General features: G+C 52.2%; 1 protein-coding gene across 7 annotated transcripts in view; it reads right to left on the bottom strand.

Moving 5' to 3' along the window:
* Window positions 1–20,235, bottom strand: part of LOC122391525 (mitotic spindle assembly checkpoint protein MAD1-like) — a 30,747-nt gene that overhangs the window by 8,057 nt on the left and 2,455 nt on the right. For 3 of the 7 annotated variants that reach the window (XM_043385539.1, XM_043385534.1, XM_043385535.1), the window contains exons 2-8: window positions 6,181–6,534; window positions 5,609–5,698; window positions 5,102–5,269; window positions 3,286–3,486; window positions 2,677–2,916; window positions 2,109–2,254; window positions 139–283 (exon numbers count right to left, since the gene is read on the bottom strand). In XM_043385539.1, coding sequence (XP_043241474.1) covers window positions 139–283; window positions 2,109–2,254; window positions 2,677–2,916; window positions 3,286–3,486; window positions 5,102–5,269; window positions 5,609–5,698; window positions 6,181–6,453 — 1,263 coding nt within the window. In that variant the 5' untranslated portion in view covers window positions 6,454–6,534. Of the gene's footprint in view, window positions 1–138; window positions 284–2,108; window positions 2,255–2,676; window positions 2,917–3,285; window positions 3,487–5,101; window positions 5,270–5,608; window positions 5,699–6,180; window positions 6,535–9,002; window positions 9,178–20,235 lie in introns of those variants that run through there. The other 4 variants (XM_043385537.1, XM_043385538.1, XM_043385536.1 and 1 more) reach the window with 4 other exon arrangements.

Raw genomic sequence — 20,235 nt, 5'->3', positions numbered from 1 at the left:
GATAAATGAATTCGACAATTCAAACTATCAACATCGCTTCACATGCAATTACAATACAAAACCAAAAACCGGAGTAAGTCACGGACTCGCTTTATGAAACGAGGCCCAGACGTAGCCTAACATCGCTGCAGCACTCACCATGGTGACCAGTGTGAGTTTGCGCTGCAGTTTCCGCAGCTGCACCTGCCCCTCCAGTTTGGTCTGGTCGTGCTCCGCCTGCGCCTCCTTCAGTTTGTCGAGCTCGGTCTGTAGCGTCTGACAGCGCGACTCGGCCGCAGAGAGTCTGTAGGCCGTAGGGGGCGGTAGACACAGTTACTGGAGGGAAGGGGTCGCATGGGGAGCGGGAGAGTTACCTGTTATAACATAAAGAACATAGGGGAGAGTGGGGTAATTTGGCCGGTGGTGTAAATTGGCCGCTCCCACCTGTACGAAAGCTGATAAAAGTGAAAGAAATAACTTTAGTCTCTATTCATTTGTCATCGGCAGAACTAACTCGAGAACAAATGTCAAAACTTTCCCCCTCTTAGTTTTATTCAAAATTAATAAAAGGTGAATTTAGTTAGAAAATGGTAACTTTTACTTCCGTTTAAAAAATTTGTATAACATGTAGTATTTGGGCTGTAAACGAATTCCAACATTATAGCGCCATTTTTGAGGGTGTTCAGCGGTTCCAAGAGCAATTTCATTTAGTTCTGCACAGCCATGACGACTTTATAGACAAAACATTTTCAGAATGGCAATGTGGGGTTATTTGGCCGGGACTAGCGGGGCAACTTGGCCGGTGCGCTCAGAGTCACTATGCTGGGACGGCCGAGTTGTCATGGTCAATTATACCATAAAGGACATATTTCATAACCAACTTTGACTACCTTGATGCCATATTTCCTATTGGACAGTTGTAAGAGCATGTGACGTCATCAAAGGTTATTTAACGCTTTTTTGCTAATAAATACTTACAGAAAAAAGATACAGCCGCAAAAATGGTCTCATTGTGTTCAGCTCGTCAAGGCGCATCGAATGATATACATGATGACCTTGAACTCACGTAACCTTGAGGTCAAGCGACCTGAGGTAACCTGACCTGAAGCCAACCTTTGACCTTGACCTCTCGAGGTCAACACATACATGTTTCGATGCGGAATGACGAGAGAATTACGATGGTACTTTTAGTTTTGGCCTAGCTTGATTACTTCAAAAGCTATTCGTAAAAAAAACTGTCATCGCATCTAGAGCCGCTATTTTGACTATTTTCGACCCCTGTGACGGCTGGGTCAACCTCCAAAATGCTTCAAATGCGTCGTAGGACACGCGTCATTGCTGAATGTGAAGCTGGCTTGCCTATAACAAAAATTATGGCCTCAAGCTAACACCGGCCAAATTACCCCACACCCCCGGCCAAATAACCCTGCTAGTGGGGCAATTTGGCCGCTTTGCAGACCTTTGTAATACATCACAATGTCAATATAAGTAGTTACTCTATCATTTCAAGTTTACTGTCCAAGAAAGTAAAATGTATGCCACACCTGTCAGCGTTGAGAAAATGCAGAAATGTGTTGTCGATTTTTAGTTACATCGTTTTCTAAAAAAAGCGGCCAAATTACCCCACTCTCCCCTACATGATATACCATGTAGAATTACCTGGGACGAGGATCTACACCTAAAGAGAGACAAGACGCTGGAGACATGATAAGCTGAGACAAACGGACGGTTCAACGGACAAGCGAAGGGCTCATCTTGAGCAGTTTAACCGCAAGGTTTTACTACCTCAGCAAAACAAAAAATTGTTTTTTCACTTCTCTCGCCATGCCCTACCGCTAGGTTTTACTGTCTCAGCGAAACAAAAATTGTTTTTCCACTTCTCTTGCTATGCCTTATTCAGTAACAACCAGTGTCTAATCCTTACTTTCAACCTCTAATGACTCAGGCCACACTCATTGTCTAATCCTCAGTTGACCCCATGACGTCCTAATCACCATTCCCTGTTCCCTTCACTAATCACTCCCTCCCAGTATCACACGCCGCCCCCCTCTCTCTCTCTCTCTCTCTCTCTCTCTCTCTCTCTCTCTCTCTCTCTCTCTCTCTCTCTCTCCCTCCCTCCCCCCACTCACTCTGCGCGCGCCGTGCCGCCGCTCTCCTTCAGCAGAAGCTGCTGCTTCCTCAGGTCAGCCAGCAGACGACTGAGGTCATCAGGACAGGCCACACCGTCCCCGGCCGCCTCACGCCACGTGGCGAGCTGCAGGCGCCACTCCGAACACTGAGGGCAGGTCAGATCAGGTCAGGTTAGGTCAGGTCAGTGAGCTACGAGCACTGCGCATAGGTCAGGCCTGGTGAGGTCACTCCGGCCACCTCTCGCCAGGTGGCCAGCTGAAGGCGCCACTCCGAACACTGGGGATAGAAGGGGAGGTCAGGTCAGGTCGGTTCAGGTCAGGTCAGAAGTCATGGAGGTCAGAAATTAGGTCAGTCGCCACACAAAGCACCGAGGTCAGGTCAAGCAAGGTAGGACTAGGGTCAGAATAGCTAATAACTAAGTCATTTTTAAACATTTCTTCACGAATATAAAATGTGAAGTGCATCTTTCGCCTGGCTGTCTCCCTCCCTCCCTCCCTCCCTCCCTCTCTCTCTCTCTCTCTCTCTCTCCCCCTCTCCCTCCCCCTCTCTCTCTCTCCACCCCCTTACCTCTGTCCTGGCCGTCTCCAGCTCTGTCTGCAGCTGATCAAACCTATCGGCCTTTTTCTGCAGCACGGCCGCCCGCTCCTCCAACACCAGCGTCTTATCCACCACGTTTCTGAGCGAACGGAGCTCTGCCTCCATAGCCGCGTGCTGTTTCTCGAGCTCAGGATAGCGTGCTAATCGCTCCCGCATCAGTGAGCCCAGCTGCAGGCTCTCCTCCGACGAGGCCAACTGGTTCTCCAGTTCCTGCGGGCGTCAGAAGGAATATGATGGTGGTGGTATTTGGGGTTTTAGGGCAATCCGATTGTAGCTAATCGGCACCTCCATAACGAGAAACACTAGAGGCATCATAACAGATTTAAAGCCGCTTGAGCATAAAAATGACAAGGGACAAGTGCTACTAACGCCCTAAAACCACAGTGGTATAGATGGTAGTAAACACGATATACCGATAAACCCAAGCATATTTGAAAACACGAACTATATATGAAGCATCAGTATTCGGTATATGGTAAACGACGGCTAGCAATTCTGACAATGAATGACTTCTGCACCTACATATGACCATCTTAGTCCTGAATTATTCAACGCGATATTTTGCGATCCTGTCCTCACCTTGACCCTCATCTGTTCGTCCCGGAGGGCGGCCCTCAGCTGCTCCCTCTCCAGCCCTCCGTCCGAGGCGGCCCTCTGATCTGCCGCGGCCGCCTGGGCCCTCTCCTGTTCGAGCAGAAGCAGCGCCCCCTGCCGCGCCGTGTCAGCCTCCGCGAGCTGGGAGAGCGCCTCAGACAGCTGGCGGCGGGTCTCTGAGAGATCCTGCGGGCGGGGGGAGGGTCAGATCCTGGGAGCAAAGAAGGATGAGGTCAGAACAGTGCTGGAAATGAGGCCGCTTTCTGGTCCCGGCGTTTTATTCTCCGGGCGAGTTAATCCCGTCCAGCGTTTAGCCTTTCGGGACCCACTCAGGGTCGCAGTTGTTTTCGCCGATCGCCCCAGTCGAGATGCAAAGTTAATAGTCACACAAAGCTTATTTAGGGCCAGCCAAACCAGCCTAGTCTGAAATTAGGGTCAAATGTATGCATATAGATGAAAGAGAAAGGTTTTGTAAAATCGACTAATTTCGAAGTCGTATATGCAGAGGCCCCAAATAAACTTTGTGTGAATATCTTATTGTTTATTGTTTATTGTCACATTAGCAAACCAGATCCGCATAAAATGGGCTATTCCCTGGTCGTTGTCAGTAAACACTTCATAACGAACAACACACAACACTGTTAAAATCAAATACTGCGACACCTGATAAAACAGCTAAAAATCACCTCCTCCGAGCTATGATCATTGTAATCTAGAAAGCTTTAGATGCTTTTTGAATTGGCTCAGCGTAAGTCTGTTTGCACCCTCGGCTATAACAAGCTTATTGTACAGTGTAACAGATCGGTAAATAAAAGTACGCTTTCCATGATTCGTTTTTACACGTGGCAAGCTTAGATAGTTCGATGTGCGCGTGTCACGTAACGTTCTGTCGCGATTAGTGTGAAGGTACTGAGCTATTGAATCCGGCTGTCCTGTTCCCCAGATCTTGTACAGAAGGCACAGGTCCGAGTAATTGACTAGCTTTTGGGCCGGTAGCCAGCCCAATGAATCGATACAATCAGAAATGTGGTCATATTTTCGCCTTCCTGATACTACTCTTGCTGCGAAATTTATAACTTTTTGCAACTTGGCAATTCGCCCAGCGTTGGCACTTCCATAAACCTGAATGCAATAGCGCACGTGTGACAGAACTAGTGCATCAACAATTCGAGGCAAGAGATGATGCGGAAGAAGGTGGCGGGCGCTGGCTAGACCTATTAAAATACCGGTAAATTTGCTGACAACTTGCTCGACATGCGGTTCCCACGACAAGTTACAGTCCATTTTAACACCGAGGTTTCGAACACACTTGGCCGGCTGTAATGTTTCGCCTAAAAACTGCACATTAACTTGCCCTTCCCCTACGTACTGCAGCTGACGCCTATCACCTATCAGTATCATCTCAGTTTTCGCTGCGTTTACTTCTTATATCAACTTTGCATCCCGAATGGGCCGAGCGGCGAAAACAATCGCGGCTCTGAGAGGGTCCCGAAAGGCTAAGCGCTAGACGGGGTTAAGGCACCCGGAGAATAAAACGCCGGGACCAGAAAGCGGCCTCATTTCCAGCACTGGGTCAGAATGTGATGAGGGAGGGAGTCCACATGACATTGTGAGACTGAGGAGGTTTGATTGTGCAAGAGGAGAAGGGAGCGACAAAGGTCCAAAACGTCATGATGATTAGTTGGGCCTTTGGGACAACCAGACCACGCAGTTCATCCTCCCTCTACCACCCTAGCTAGCCATTCCTCCCTCCACTAGCTTCATTAGCATCACCCCTTCACTCTATCTTGCTCCTCCGTACCTCTGTGAGTTTCCTCATCTCCTCCTCCGCCCTCTGCCGTGCCGTTAGCACATCTCGGTCGCAGTCTGTGCGGTACGACTGCAGTCTGGCACGGGTCTCAGTCAGCTCAGACTCCAGTCTAGTCCGCTCCTGGCGCTGACGCTTCAGCTCGGCCACCGCCTCCGACGCCTGGCCAGAACGACCGGTGGTGTCATAAGAGGATATAGGAGTGACAAAATCATGGAATAAATGACGTCACCAGATAGGACAGAGATGAGGTATTTAGAAATCAAACAAATAGACGTCATAAAAGGGGACATTACCTATAGGGCTTGTTGCCGCGCGTGCGACTACCTCCTACTTTGTGTAGTAGTGATCAGGTATAGTTTTGTACTTTGCATTTATGTACTGGAGTTGAACAATCGACACGATAGGCAAGAGATCACGAGGCACCGCTCAATCAGTAACACATCTTATACAAGGAGAACAGAATAACAGACAGAGCCAAGACATTGTACCAGCACCTACCTGTTTCTCGGCTCGCTCCGTCCTCCTGGTCAGCTCGTGCCTCTCGGTGTCCTGCTGTACCCGGGCCTCGCGCTGCTGGGCGTCCAGAGACTGGGCGGAGAAAACACGACAGTTCGGTTACAGGTACTATACCAGTAATAAACGGACACAAACGAGCCTCACGATGCCAGGGGCCCAGACACTGGGAGGGAGAAGAGCAGACAGACCGGTCATGCAATATCAATGAAAAACAGATACACTTGTATCTTACGCTTTCAATGGAGTGGACGGGTATAACACAGAACTTTTAGTCATACAATATCAATGAGAAACTGACTCAATGAGAAACTGACTCAGGCTGAAGAAGAGAGTCCAGAGGCTAGGCAGGAAAACGCAGACAGTTCGGTTAGAGGTACTATATCAGTGAAGAACGCCTCACAATGCCAGGAGCCCAGAGAGTCGGCGGGAATCCTGATAAACTCAGATACGTGCCCAGAGACTGGATGGGAGACGCACAGCTCGGTCATACAGCATCCTGCAATATCACCTGACTTACCAGCTAGCCTGCAATTTCGATTGTCCAACTGACTGACCTGTAATTTCGCCTGCAGCCGGGTGACCTGCGTCTGCGAGTCGATCAGCGCGGCCGCCTGCTTCCTCAGCTGATTCTCATAGCTCAGCCGCTGCGGGTCCAGCCGCACCCTCTTCTCCTGGGACACTCCGCCCGCCGCGGAGCCCGAGCCATCACGGCTGACTGTGGAGAGGCTGTGGGCGCCGCCGGGGGTGGCCACCGGGGGCAGGAGGCCGCCGCTCGCGGGCCGCTTCTGGGCCGCCATCCCGGCCACCGAGCCCAGCGGACTGGCCATCACAGTGGCACAGTGTTTATGTGCTACCGCTGTATATGTGCTATATGTGCTGTATATGTGCTACCGCTGGTCAGCCAAAAACTGAAACAAAGATGGTAAGATATGGTCAGATTGCGACAAAGTCCGGAAAAGGACTGATCATTGCTTCTCGTTTCTTCATGTGAGCAAAGATCTTTATCCCATGTTCCTTTCCAAGAGCGAAACTTGGTCTTTGTTGCACATTTCGGTAGGTATCTTATGCAGTAGCAGTATTGCTGCAGTGATACTTCACAGTGTTATGAGGTTATCGGTGGAGCCAACAAATAACTAAATGCACATACTTTTATTTTAAATAATTTTATTTTAAATAATTTTATTTTAAATAAAAGTACGTGCATTTAGTTATTTGTTGGCTCCACCGATAGCCTCATAACACAAATATGTCCCTAAATAATCAGCATACTTTACAGTGCATTCCGCTGTTTACAAGTAAGCAAGACACCTGTTTTGTGACTACCCAATGCTGATACAATGATTTAAGCAAAACAAAACCGACTTTCCGAAGAATGTGAGACAAATAGGGGAAGCCGGGGGAAGCCCGGCATAGTAAGCTCTTTTTCATTTTTATTACATACCATACGTGCTGTATAAAATGTTGATATCCTGTTAGCTAGCTAAGTTCATTGGTCGTGTCTTCCCAAAAATTCGGTTTCGTGGAATAAGTATAAGTTTGAGAAAATCGAGTTTTAAAAGTGTTGATTTTTCTGGGGTAAGCCCGGCATAGGGGTAACGCCGGCCACCTCCCCAGCGCTTTACAACGAGTTGATGAAACCATTATGTGTCTTCCAAATATTAACGGAAAGTGAAACATTAAGGCACTGATTAGCTCTGGACATATTAGAGTTTATGTCACTACTGGTATTTTAGCTAGCGTCTACCACATATACAGTACAGGTCGATGAAAATCGTGATGCAAAATTGACAAAAAATGTGTATTTCAAAATTCCTTAAAATTTATTTTTCTTGTTACCTTAATGCATCATATTGCATATCATTCGACTCGGCTGATGAAGAAGAACACAGCGACACCATTTTTGAAGCTCTAGCTTCATTGTCTGTCGCGTTATCTGCAAAAACGTAGTTTGACCCTAGTTGACCTTAAGTGACATGACTGGCTTTGTCTATGATAACATGTTTATTTTCGAAATTTATCTTTGATCTAGGTGTAAACCAAACCTGCTCAGTACCTATGATCTCATGGAAAACAGTGGTTAAGTGGCATTGCTCTCGGTTGGGGGTAAGCTTGGCCACTCGCCCGGGGTTACCCCAATGTGCTAATTTTTATTTTAGAACAGCGATGTTCGAAAAAAATGTCATACTTAAGCCAGCCTGCCTCTTCACCCCTCACTACAAACACTTAAACGGTCCTTACATAACATTCGTATAAGTATTTGTACTGTATGGTATAACATTAACAGTGCAACATATCTCACTTTTTAGCTAAAAACCCTTAAAATATCATTTTTGCTCTATAACTTTAACAATATGCAATTTTTGTCAGCCTTAACTTTTTTGCTGGCGTTACCTTAGCTGCCACGCTGAAAGGACAAACAGTTGAGCATTTTATTGTGAATAATTTAGCCGGAAACGTGGTGGCCGGGCTTCCCCCGCGCCCGGGCTTCCCCCGGCTTCCCCTATACCTACTATAGTACGAGCAGGCGAGCGAAGCAAAGTATTTTCAATATAACGAAGAAAAAAAACTCAGTATGAGCGGCCCGGCCCGGCCTATAAACACTTTTGAAAGGTTTATAACTCAGCAACCGCTGGGCCGATTGACATGCGAACATGCAGTCTTTCTTTGTTGGGTAGTCCCATCCCTTCTACTCCGTAGTCTACCATTAGGGCATGCCACTAGAAACGGATCAAGCGTTACCGCCCATTTCGAAGGGCACCGGCCGAATAAAACAAGAATAAAAATTCAGATTTTCAGCGGCGCCCGGCGTTACAGTCTCCCTCTCCGCTCCGGTGCAGGTACTGGAGCGAGCGGCCCCAGTGGCCCGCTCTCATCTGGTGCATCAAAATGGTAGCTTCTCGGTCCTTTCCGAGCGGCCGAGCGCTCCCAAACGAAGGTTGCCATAGTGACTGAGGGGACAGGGCAGTTTGTCGCGCCACTGAAGCCAAGCCGCACAATGAACCACCAGGGTCAGTGATCGGAGGGCTGTTCACGGGCACCAAAAACTGCTGAGTGCAGTGTGTGCGGCGTGTGCAGCAGGCGTGAGGGTAGGGGATGGGACGGGTAGGTCCAAGGCAGTATATGGTAGGTCGGTATGACGTCACACAGCTGTGTGCGGTGACGGAAGGATGACATAGGGACGCAGTGGGCGGAGCTTGGAGCCTGTACGGTCCTACCACACACAAGGCCCGTGAACGGCCCTCAGGTGTCCAGGGGCACTGCGTCCTGGTTCAGGGGGCAGCCACTTGTTTCCCCTAATTCCCCTCCATCCCGCGGTGGGCAGCAACCCACTGCAGGATTACTTCAGAGTGCATGGCGGATGTTCAGCAATGTTTACATTTTACAATACCTATCTCCATGTCAAGGGTGGATGCCTGGGTGGCCGATCCCCCACTGAGTAGACTCAGGGCTGCTCACGAGGGGTTTGAGCACAAAACAACCATTGCAGGGACAGCTCATCTTAAACCTTCGGTATCGGTAACCCTGGCGTCACCGGTAGTGTTTTCGTGTAAGGCTAAGGTTTCCTGTATTAGGCCGCCGTGCCAAGCTGAAGCATGCTGTGACGTCACTGGGTAAGAGATGATAACGTACCACGGTTATCAGTATCGACCGACTCAGAGCGACTCAAACTCACTCAGACCGACTCAACCGACTCAAATCGATTCCGATCGACTCAGACAGACTCAGAACGACTCAAACCGATTCAGGCAGACTCAAACCGACTCAGGCAGACTCAGACCGATTCAGATCGATTCAGGCCGACTCAGATAGACTCGGAACGACTCAAACTGACTCAGACCGACTCAACTGACTCAAATCGATTCCGATCGACTCAGTAAGACTCAGAACTATTCAAACCGACTCAGGCAGACTCAAACTGACTCGACCAACTCAAACCGATTCAGATCGACTCAGACTGACTCAAACTAACTCAGACCGACTCAAGCGACTCAAATCGATTCCGATCGACTCAGACAGACTCAGAACGACTCAAACCGATTCAGGCAGACTCAAACCGACTCAGGCAGACTCAGACCGATTCAGATCGATTCAGGCCGACTCAGATAGGCTCAGAACGACTCAAACTGAATCAGACCGACTCAACCGACTCAAATCGATTCCGATCGACTCAGTTTGACTCAGAACTATTCAAACCGACTCAGGCAGACTCAAACTGACTCGACCAACTCAAACCGATTCAGGTCGACTCAGATAGACTCAGATAGACTCAGAACGACTTAAAATGACTCAGACCGACTCAACTAGCTCAAATCGATTCCGATCGACTCAGACAGACTCAGAACGACTCAAACCGACTCAGGCAGACTCTCACTGACTCGACCGACTCAAACCGATTCAGATCGACTCAGATAGACTCAAATCGATTCCGATCGACTCAGACAGACTCGGAACGACTCAGGCAGACTCAAACCGACTCAGGCACACGCAAACTGACTCGACCGACTCAAACCGATTCATATCGACTCAATCCGACTCAGCTAGACTCAGAACGACTCAACCTGACTCAGACCGAATCAACCGACTCAAATCGATTCCGATCGACTCAGACAGACTCAGAACGACTCAGACTCAAACAGACTCAGTCAGACTCTAACCGACTCAACCGACTCAAACCGATTTAGACCGACTCAGACCCAGCGGTGACCTGAATCATCAGACCCAAATCAGTTTGAGTCGGTCGAGTCAGTTTGAGTGTGCTGAGTCGGTTTGAGTCTGCATGAGTCTGTCTGAGTCTGTCTGAGTCTGTCTGAGTCTGTCTGAGTCGATCAGAATCAATTTAGGTCGGTTGAGTCGGTCCCCAGTAAACATGCCGACGTCGGCCCGACGTCGGGCCGAGGCTCGGCCCGACGTCGGCCCAACGTCGGTTCAACCTCGGCCCGACATCGGCTGGACGTCGGATATGCCCGCATGTTCCGACGTCCAGCCGAAGTCCAGCCGACGTCGAGCCGACGTCGGGCCGAGGTCGTTTGCCGAGGTTGACGAGATCGTTCGTCGTTGGACCGACGGGGCCGACGTCGGCATGTTTATTGGGACAACGCGCCAAAAATATCAACCGGCGGCGGGATTCGAGCCCCCCAGTCGCCGACGTCGGCATGTTTACTGGGACAACACGCCAAAAGCATCAGCCGGCGATGGGATTCGAACCCCGTGTCATTTGAACGCGAGGTCAGTGCGCTAACCACTACACCACGCAGGCAGATAACGAACTGCGTTTGTTTTGTTGGGTTATGCCCTTTCGGTCTGACAAGACCATTTCAGAGCCGGAAGGATGATAGGATGGAGACATTGGTCTTCTTGGCGAGCACCCTGGGTCCAGTTCATATAGAGTCCCTGGTCCCATTGCTGTTACGTGACACTTGTTGGGAAGGGCGACCCCACAATGGATTCATATAGCCACTCTTAGACTTACACACCTGCACCAACGTTTCCCAAAGTGTCCCTTTGATAAGTGGCACTTTGGCAAAGTGACACTTGCTGACTGGCCTTTCTATATGAACTGGGCCCGGCCTTGGTGAGTTGCCGGGGCTGAGCCTGACCAAAGGATAGGCCGAGCAGCCCCCAAGCACTCACCGCACCCGGCTACGGGCGAGCTCGGCTTACGGGCAATCCCAAATGGGATAAAGTTTCCCGTCCAGTCCGGATCAGGGGGTTGCGGCGTGGAGGAAGATTTGAGTTTCCTGAGGATATTTTGAATACAGAAGCTCTTTATGAAACATGAAACATGTATTTTATATTATTTTAACGGTCAAAACAGCGGCCGATGTCGGTCCGACGTCGCCCCGACGTCGGCCCGACGTCGGCTGGACCTCAGCAATTGATCTCGGTCCGACGTCGGCCCGACGTCGGCTGGACCTCGGCTAGACGTCGGAACATGCGGGCATATCCGACATCCAGCCGACGTCGTGCCGAGGTTGGACCGACGTCGGGCCGACGTCGGCATGCCGATGCCGAGTTGCCGACGTCACCCCGACGTCGGCCGACGTCGGGCCGACGTCGGCATGTTTACTGGGTCTGAGTCAGTTTGAGTCGTTCTGAGCCTATCTGAGTCGGTCTGAGTCGATCTGAATCGGTCTGAGTCTGCCTGCGTCGGTTTGAGTCTGCCTGAGTTGGTTTGAGTCTGCCTGAGTCTCTCTGAGTCGTTCTGAGTCTGTCTGAGTCGATCGGAACGATTTTAGTCGGTTGAGTCGTTCTAAGTCAGTTTGAGTCGTTCTGAGTTTATCTGAGTCGGTCTGAGTCGATCTGAATCGGTCTGAGTCTGCCTGAGTCTGTCTGAGTCGTTCTGAGTCTGTCCGAGACGTTCTGAGTCTGTCTGAGTCGATCGGAATCGATTTGAGTCGGTTGAGTCGGTCTGACTTAGTTTGAGTCGGTCTGATTCGATCTGAATCAGTTTGAGTCGGTCGAGTCAGTTTGAGTCGATCAGAATCGATTTAAGTCGGTTGAGTCGGTCTGAGTCAATTTGAGTCATTCTGAGTCGGACTGAGTCGATCTGAATCGGTTTGAGTCAGTCGAGTCAATTTGAGTCTGCCTGAGTCGGTCTGAGTCTATCTGAGTCTCAGTCGATACTGAAAGCGTGATAAGTTATCTTCTCTTACCCAGTGACGTCACAGCATGCTTCGGCTTGGCACGGCGGCCTAATACAGGAAACCTTAACTTTGAACGAAAACGCTACCGGTGACGCCAGGGTTACCGATACCCATATTTTTTTCTAGTCTGGGGAGCCGAGGTGGCTTGTGGTTTAGACAGCCTCTACCTATTCACTATTGGTGTCTGGTGACAGTGGTGACCACAGGTGTTGCCTGGGTCATTCATGATGTACATAACCCAGTAAACATGACGACGTCGGCCCGACGTCGGGCCGAGGCTCGGCCCGACGTCGGCCCAACGTCGGTTCAACCTCGGCCCGACATCGGCTGCACGTCGGATATGCCCGCATGTTCCGACGTCCAGCCGAAGTCCAGCCGACTTCGAGCCGACGTCGGGCCGAGATCGTTTGCCGAGGTTGACGAGATCGTTCGTCGTTGGACCGACGGGGCCGACGTCGGCATGTTTATTGGGACAACGCGCCAAAAATATCAACCGGCGGCGGGATTCGAGCCCCCCAGTCGCCGACGTCGGCATGTTTACTGGGACAACACGCCAAAAGCATCAGCCGGCGATGGGATTCGAACCCAGTGTCATTCCAACGCGAGGTTATTGCGCTAACCACTACACCACGCAGCCAGCTAGATTTGGTTTGTTTTGTTCTGTTATGACCTTTTGGTCTGACAAGACCATTTCAGAGCCGGAAGTTTCATAGGATACAGACATTGGTCTTCTCGGCGAGCACCCTGGGTCCAGTTCATATAGAGTCCCTGGTCCCATTGCTGTTACGTGACACTTATTGGAAAGGGCGACCCCACAATGGATTCATATAGCCACTCTTACACACCTGCACCAACGTTTCCCAAAGTGTCCCTTTGATAAGTGGCACTTTGGCAAAGTGACACTTGCCGACTGGCCTTTCTATATGAACTGGGCCCGGCCCTGGTGAGTTGCCGGGGCTGAGCCTGACCAAAGGATAGGCCGAGCAGCCCCCAAGCACTCACCGCACCCGGCTACGGGCGAGCTCGGCTTACGGGCAATCCCAAATAGGATCAGGGGCGTAGGCAGGGGGGGGGCCACTGGGCCATGGCCCCCCCTTGGGCGCCGAAGGCGCCCTTTGCGATTGGAGGGCGCCGAAGGCGCCCTCCAATCGCAAATGCAATTGTAATAGAATCGAATCGAAAAACAATCGCGACTGGAGGGCGCCCAATCGCGAATGTGTTTGCAGGGAAAATACGGTTGGAGGGTGTGGTAGTGTGCTCCTCGAGTGGCCTCCCTGGAGCCGCCTCTGCGGTTACTTGCCCGCCGGCGCATGGGCCGACGGCCGGGGTCAGCGGACGCAGTTGGAACGTGTGGCAGTCTGGTTCGAGACGCAATACAAGAGGGACCGCTACTGTCGCCTATAACATGGCGCAGCCGGCAGGGTGTTTTTAACCGCGGGGTGGAACAGAAGTAGTTGGTGTTACGGTGACAGAGCGGAGTGATGTCTCTGAACAGTGAGAGTGTGGACGTTCCGCGGAGTGATGTCGTCGTGGCCCCGGCGGCCGGGGCTGGCCCGGTGTGGTCTGGTCGAAACACTCGACCCGACAGGCTGGACATCGCCAGTGACCGAGGCGAACTGTTTAACGTCTGGAGGGAGCGATGGGAAGACTATGTTCTACTGTCCGGCTTGCAGCGGGCGGAGCCACGCGTCCAGATTGCTGCCCTCCGAGACTGCCTCACGGACGACACCGTCCGAGTTCTGCGGAACCTGGAGTTAAGTGAACGTGACCGTATCGATGTGAAAAAATCAATCGACGCTTTAGAAAAATATGCTAATGGCCAGGTGAATGAGGTTATTGAACGTAAGAGGTTCAACGAGAGGATACAGTCACAGGGCGAATCCTTTGATGATTTTCTAACGTCCCTTAAAGAACTCGCCCGCAGCTGCAATTTTTGCAATGGATGCCGCGATTCTCTGATAAGGGATAGAGTTATTATGGGTCTGAGGTCCGCAGAGACCGTCAAGTGTCTGTGTGCAACACCAGACCTGTCTCTGTCGGCCGCCGTGACTGTTTGCAGGGCGCAGGAGGCGGCGTCTCGCGACGCACAGGAGCTGTACGTCTGCGCTTCTGACGGGCCATCAGCGCTGCAGGTGCGGTCGCCCCTGGCGGGCGGTGACCCGGCGACCTGCGCCGGGTGCGGCCGGCGGAGGCACCGGTCCGATCAGGTGTGCCCCGCCCGCGGTCAGCGGTGCCGGGCCTGTCAGGGACTACACCACCTCGCTGCTATGTGTCAGCTGAAGACGGATCGTCAACGGAGCGGTGACGGACCGCGCGGCCGGTACCCGCCGCAGCCGCCGCGCGGCCGGTACCCGTCGTCCCCGCCGCGGGACCGGTACCCGTCGTCCCCGCCGCGCGGCCGGTACCCACCGTCCCCGCCGCGGGACCGGTACCCGTCGTCCCCGCCGCGCGGCCGGAGCCGGTCGCCGCCGCCGCGGGACTGGTACCCGCCGCAGCCGCCGCCGCGCGGCCGGTACCCGTCGTCCCCGTCGCGGGGCCGGTGCCGGTCGCCGCCGCCACGGGATCGGAACCAATCGTCACCGCCGTGGGATATGTCCACATCTCCGCGCAGTCGACCCCGATCCGCGTCTCAAGACCGTTCCCGACCATCGCCGGGACGCGGCGGCCAGGTTCGATTTCAGCAGGACGACTGTTCGGCAGCCGGAAACCCCAGAGCATCAACTATCGTCGCTTCAGCGTCCATACAAAGCGCGCCAAGAGTACGGGTGCGTGTGGAGGCGTATGCAGCCGCCTCGGTGAACGCGCTACCCGATACCGGAGCTGATGTAAGCGTCGGAGGTCTCCAGTTTCTAGAAGACATGGGCGAGTTTCCTGAAAATCTTCTCCCGGCGGAAGAACATCCGAAGGCGGCAAATGGAGAAACCATCAGGTCCATCGGTGTTCTGCCCGTCCGCATCACTCTGGGTGACGTCACAGTGGACGACTGCATCCACATTCTTCCCAGCGTCACAGGACTGCTGCTCTCCTGGATCACTACCCGCGGACTGAACATCATCCCTAGAGACTATCCGCACCAGATGAAGAGCACCCACACGCCGTCTATGGATGCCGGTGCTGGCGCTCCGGAACGGTCGGCTACACCATTGACTGCCGAAATCGAGGTCGACCATCGAGATGGTCTCCAGAGGGACGACTACGCACCGAAGCCAGCCGCCGCCCAAATCGCTGCCGGCACCAGCACAGATAGGAGCAAACCAGATGCAGCAGGAACGACAGCAGTGCCACCTACACCATTCGACGAACAGGTGGCGGCACCTATGCAGCCGCAGCTGCCTGCTACTGAAAAGCCAGCGCCATCTGGTGGGGGCGAGCTCCGAGCCCAACAAGTAGACGTTCGCCTTCAAGAGGTCCGAGAGGCTGCAGCAATGGACCCAGAGTTTCAGCTCCTGGTGCAAACAATTCAAAACGGATTCCCCAGCAACAAATCTGAATTGCAAGAACCCGTCAAACGATACTGGCCGGTTCGTGATCAGTTGTCGGTAGATGACGGGATCGTGCTCTGCGGCTGCAGAGTCGTCATACCTGCGGTCCTCCGGAAGCAGACGTTGAAGACACTCCACGCTGGACACCTGGGACAGGACAGGACCAAGTCCAGGGCCCGGCAGATAGTATACTGGCCGGGAATGGATAACGACATAGACAACATCACGCGGCTGTGTGAGCGGTGCCAAAGTGAACTGCCATCTCAGCAACGGGAGACGCTGATCCAGCGTAAGCCAGCAGAGCGCCCGTTCCAGCACCTGGATGCTGACATCGCCAGTCATGCTGGAGGTAAATATCTCATTGCTGTTGACGGCTTTACTGGGTAGCGTCATGTAGAATATCTTGGTACCCACTCCAGCACTGCTAGAGTCATGTCCGCACTGCTTAAGATTTTCCGCCAAATTGGAGTTCCAGAAGCTTTATGGACTGATGGAGGGCCAGAATTCACCTCCTACCAGTTCAGAGACTTTCTTAGAAAATGGGGCGTCATTCATACCACATCGTCCCCCCACTATCCAAAGTCAAATGGTCGTGCTGAATCGGGAGTAAAAGCAGCTAAAAAGTTACTCAGAAGGTGCTGGGATCTTCGCAAGTGCCGATTGGATGAAGACGCTTGGACCAGAGGCATAGGTATTACAGCACTGGAACACGCCGGGGAGCCATGGTGCATCTCCGGCCCAGCTCGTCTACGGACGGCCTATCCGGGATACCCTGCCGACACACCGCAGCATCTACCAACAACAGACTCCAGATGGTTTTGAAGACCGACGACGAGAGCGCAATAACAGTCAAAGACCGCTACGACAGCCAATCACGAGACCTCCCAGAGTTCCCCGCCGGAACTCGAGTGCGAGTGCAGGATCCTCGCACCCGCCGGTGGGAGAGATGTGGTGTGGTGATTGCCGTGTGCCCGCACCGGAGGTACCGTGTGCGATTCGACGACGGTGGGGTGGTGGATCGAAACCGGTGTCATCTTCGTAGGAGGCATCTGGTCGTCGAACCGTCTCCGACTGCGCAGAGCAGCAAACTGGGGACTGCGCTTGCGGGCGCGGGAATGCAGAGCGGTACCCGTCCGGCGCGACGGAGGCCGGCGGGCTCGGGGGCGGAGGCGCCGCCGGTACGCCGATCGTCGAGAGTAAGAAAGCGAACACAGCGACTGATAGAAGAGATTTAGACATTTTCTGTTGCATGTTATTGTTATCCATGTGATAAGGGTTGTTTATGTCGGCCACGATCGTGTTTGTTTGTTGGTCGGCCACGATCTGTTTGTGTTTATGTGCGGAGTTAGATTCCCATCCTTTCCGATGCGGCCCCTTCCCGGGGGGGGGGGGGGGAGATGTGGTAGTGTGCTCCTCGAGTGGCCTCCCTGGAGCCGCCTCTGCGGTTACTTGCCCGCCGGCGCATGGGCCGACGGCCGGGGTCAGCGGACGCAGTTGGAACGTGTGGCAGTCTGGTTCGAGACGCAATACAAGAGGGACCGCTACTGTCGCCTATAACAGAGGGCGCCCTCGGAGGGCGCCATTCCAAATACGCACTCCAAATACGATTGGAGGGCTCCCTTGGGCGCCCTCCAACCGCATTTGTAGGCTAAAGCTTTCTAAGCGTAGCGGTAGTCGCCTATGTAAGCCTGTTGATCGCTGCCCTCCTACCCACTGGCGCCCTCATTCGATCGTTTTACTCCTACCTATTGGCGCTCTCTGGTAAACAGGCGCCCTCTCACTCGAAGGCGCCCTCCTGTAGGTCGCCACCTTGCCCTACACAATGGTGCCCTTCTGCTGGTCGGCACCCTCATAATTATTGGCGCTCTCCCACCAATTGTGCCCTCGTGAAATTTTGATGGCCGCCCTCCTCCCTTTTGGCACCCTCTTGTTGAGTGCCACCCTTCTGGCCATTGCATGGCGCCCTCTTACCTATTGGTTCCCTAGTCCCTCCTGTTGAATGTTAATCGGGGCCCTTCTACCTATTGGCGCCCTCGTGTTGATCGCCGCCCTCCTAACCACTGACGCCCTCCTGTTGATCGCCGCCCTCCTACCCACTGGCACTTTCCTGCTAAATTGGCGCCCTCCCCACAGGTCCCCTACTGTTTAATGTCATCCTCTTGGGCAAAGGCACCCTCCTCACCATTGCCACCCTCCTGTTGAACTTGATCGTCACCCTTCCACTCATTGGCGACCTCTTGTTGATCGCCATCTTCCTATCTATTGGTGCTCTCCTGTTCCTTGCCGCCCTCTCACCTGGTGGCACCCTCCTGTTGATTGTTGATCGGGGCCCTCCTACCTATTGGCGCCCTCCTGTTGATCGCCGCCCTTCTACCCATTGGCGCCCTCCTGCTGCTTGCCACCCTCTTACCTATCGGTGCCCTCCTGTCGAAACTCGGGATGTTGATCGGGGCTCTCCTACCTATTAGCGACCTCCTGTCGATCGCAGGCAGCCCTTTTACCTATTGGCGACCTCCGTTGATCGCTGCCCTCCTATAATTTATCTACTCCTTTGGCATGTTTCCCAACTTAGCAGTTCTCTAATCTCTTGCACATATTGATGTCTTTCCTGATTTATCTACTTTGTAATTTGTTCATTTGCACTGAAAACAATTCAACCCGCGTACAGCGAGTAAAACCCGCTGCTGGCGGGTACACCTACCCACCACCTAATTTGACACTCTACCAGCGGGTGCGTTTACCCGCATATCGCAGGCTGTCAACCCGAGTATATTGTGTACCTAACCCGCATAGGATGGGGACTCAACCCACACACAGAAGGCAACCTACCCGTTCGCAGCGGGTACACAATCCGCACATGGCGTATTACCTGCGCTGCGTGGGTTGGGAACTCGCTTTCTGCGAGTACAAATATCCGCTGGTAGGGTGTCCAAATCAGCTGGAGGGTAAAGCACCCTCCAGTGGCGGCGTTCAAGGAGGAAAACGCCGCCAACCCGCCGGGATTCGAACCCGATATCTTTGATATTGCAAACCGATGCGCTACCAACTGCGCCACAGGCGACCTGACGCAAAGCGACTGAAATGTCGGTGTATATCAGATTAAAATGAAGAACTGACGCCGGACTCAATACAGAAAGTAAAAAGGTTTATCTTAGACAATTGACATGAATCCGCCTATAGTGTTTTAAATATTAAGGAATAGTTTGGACAAATATTTCATTTGCATCGGGAAAGATTTATTTATCCAGGCTTATTTTTACCAATAAAATGTGCTAAGAACGGTCTGCAAACTTCACCACAATGCGCCAGATTCGCGGACTGCAGAATATTCTGCTGAGCGTTCCAGCGAAATATTCTGCCGGCCAAGACGTGACGTCATCCAAACAATGATTCAAATGTCCCAAGCCCGTTAAGTGCCCTCCTAACTCACAGAACGCAGCCCCACAGCTGTTACAGTTACGATTACAATTGCCTTGCACATCTCTACCCCTGCACAAGGCCTGCACAAGCACGCAGCCGAGCCGAAAAGCGACTATTGTGGCGCGTCACATTTCAACACTCGTTTGAGCGTCGAAGTCAAAAGTATTAATTTCAAAACCAATGCCGTGCACCAGTGGGATATCTATTGGTATATCATAGGAACCTAGGTATAGCAGCCGACAAAGCCAGCTTCAGGAAACACTTATCACCAACTTGTCACACAAGAGAAGGCGCCCACACAACGCGCCACAAATCATCAACACATGGGTTGCGCGGGCTGAAGCAGGCCGGCGCATGCATGGCCTTGGACCGGCGTATGAGGCTGCTGGTGGCCTGTGAAAACTGCCACAAATGAACGTGCATTCAGCATAATGAATGAAGCATACCAAAACTGTCTACGCTCTACCATGCATAAAACACGTCTTTGGTCTTAACGGATTGATCTTACTTTACATGCATCATGACATCTATTTTATATGGATCACGATTAAGTATTGTCAACAGGTTCGGCTGCAACAGCAGGCATCAGTTTCGGTGATTGAAGCTGGTTATTTAGGTATTCAACACTGTAATATGCATCTGTGAGAAGGCCATGAGGGCTGGTCGAGGTAATTTGGATGAGAAGCCCGAGGAGGCTAATCAATCTCATGAGGAACAGTCCTGTTATGGTTCACCCAAATAACCGGTTCACCTATCTTTCTGTTTCTGCCGCCTTCTCGTTGTGCGCTTGTGTTTACGCACCTCGCGCTCCGGTATCAATCCGATATGGTGGTCTGGTGTGTATGCCACCGCCAATAAACTTTTCTACATCGTCACCCATGGGCGAAGCTTCCTATACAGTTTGTGTGGCACCGGCCCCACCAAACCTTAGGTATTTTTACACCTTCAAATTTGGTAAAAGAGCGAGAAGAGCTTTGAACAGTGAGCACGTAAAATATGTATGTGCCTAAAAGGCGGAGGAAAAGGTTGTTTTCAAAAATTTCGCGCGCCTTCGGCGCGCACA

Source organism: Amphibalanus amphitrite, unplaced genomic scaffold (genome assembly GCF_019059575.1).
Source record: "Amphibalanus amphitrite isolate SeventyFive unplaced genomic scaffold, NRLGWU_Aamphi_draft 000443F_arrow, whole genome shotgun sequence".
Classification (NCBI taxonomy): Eukaryota; Metazoa; Arthropoda; class Thecostraca; order Balanomorpha; family Balanidae; genus Amphibalanus; species Amphibalanus amphitrite.
Note: the sequence above shows the minus strand (reverse complement) of the source record. Positions and strands in the feature narration are given on the sequence as shown.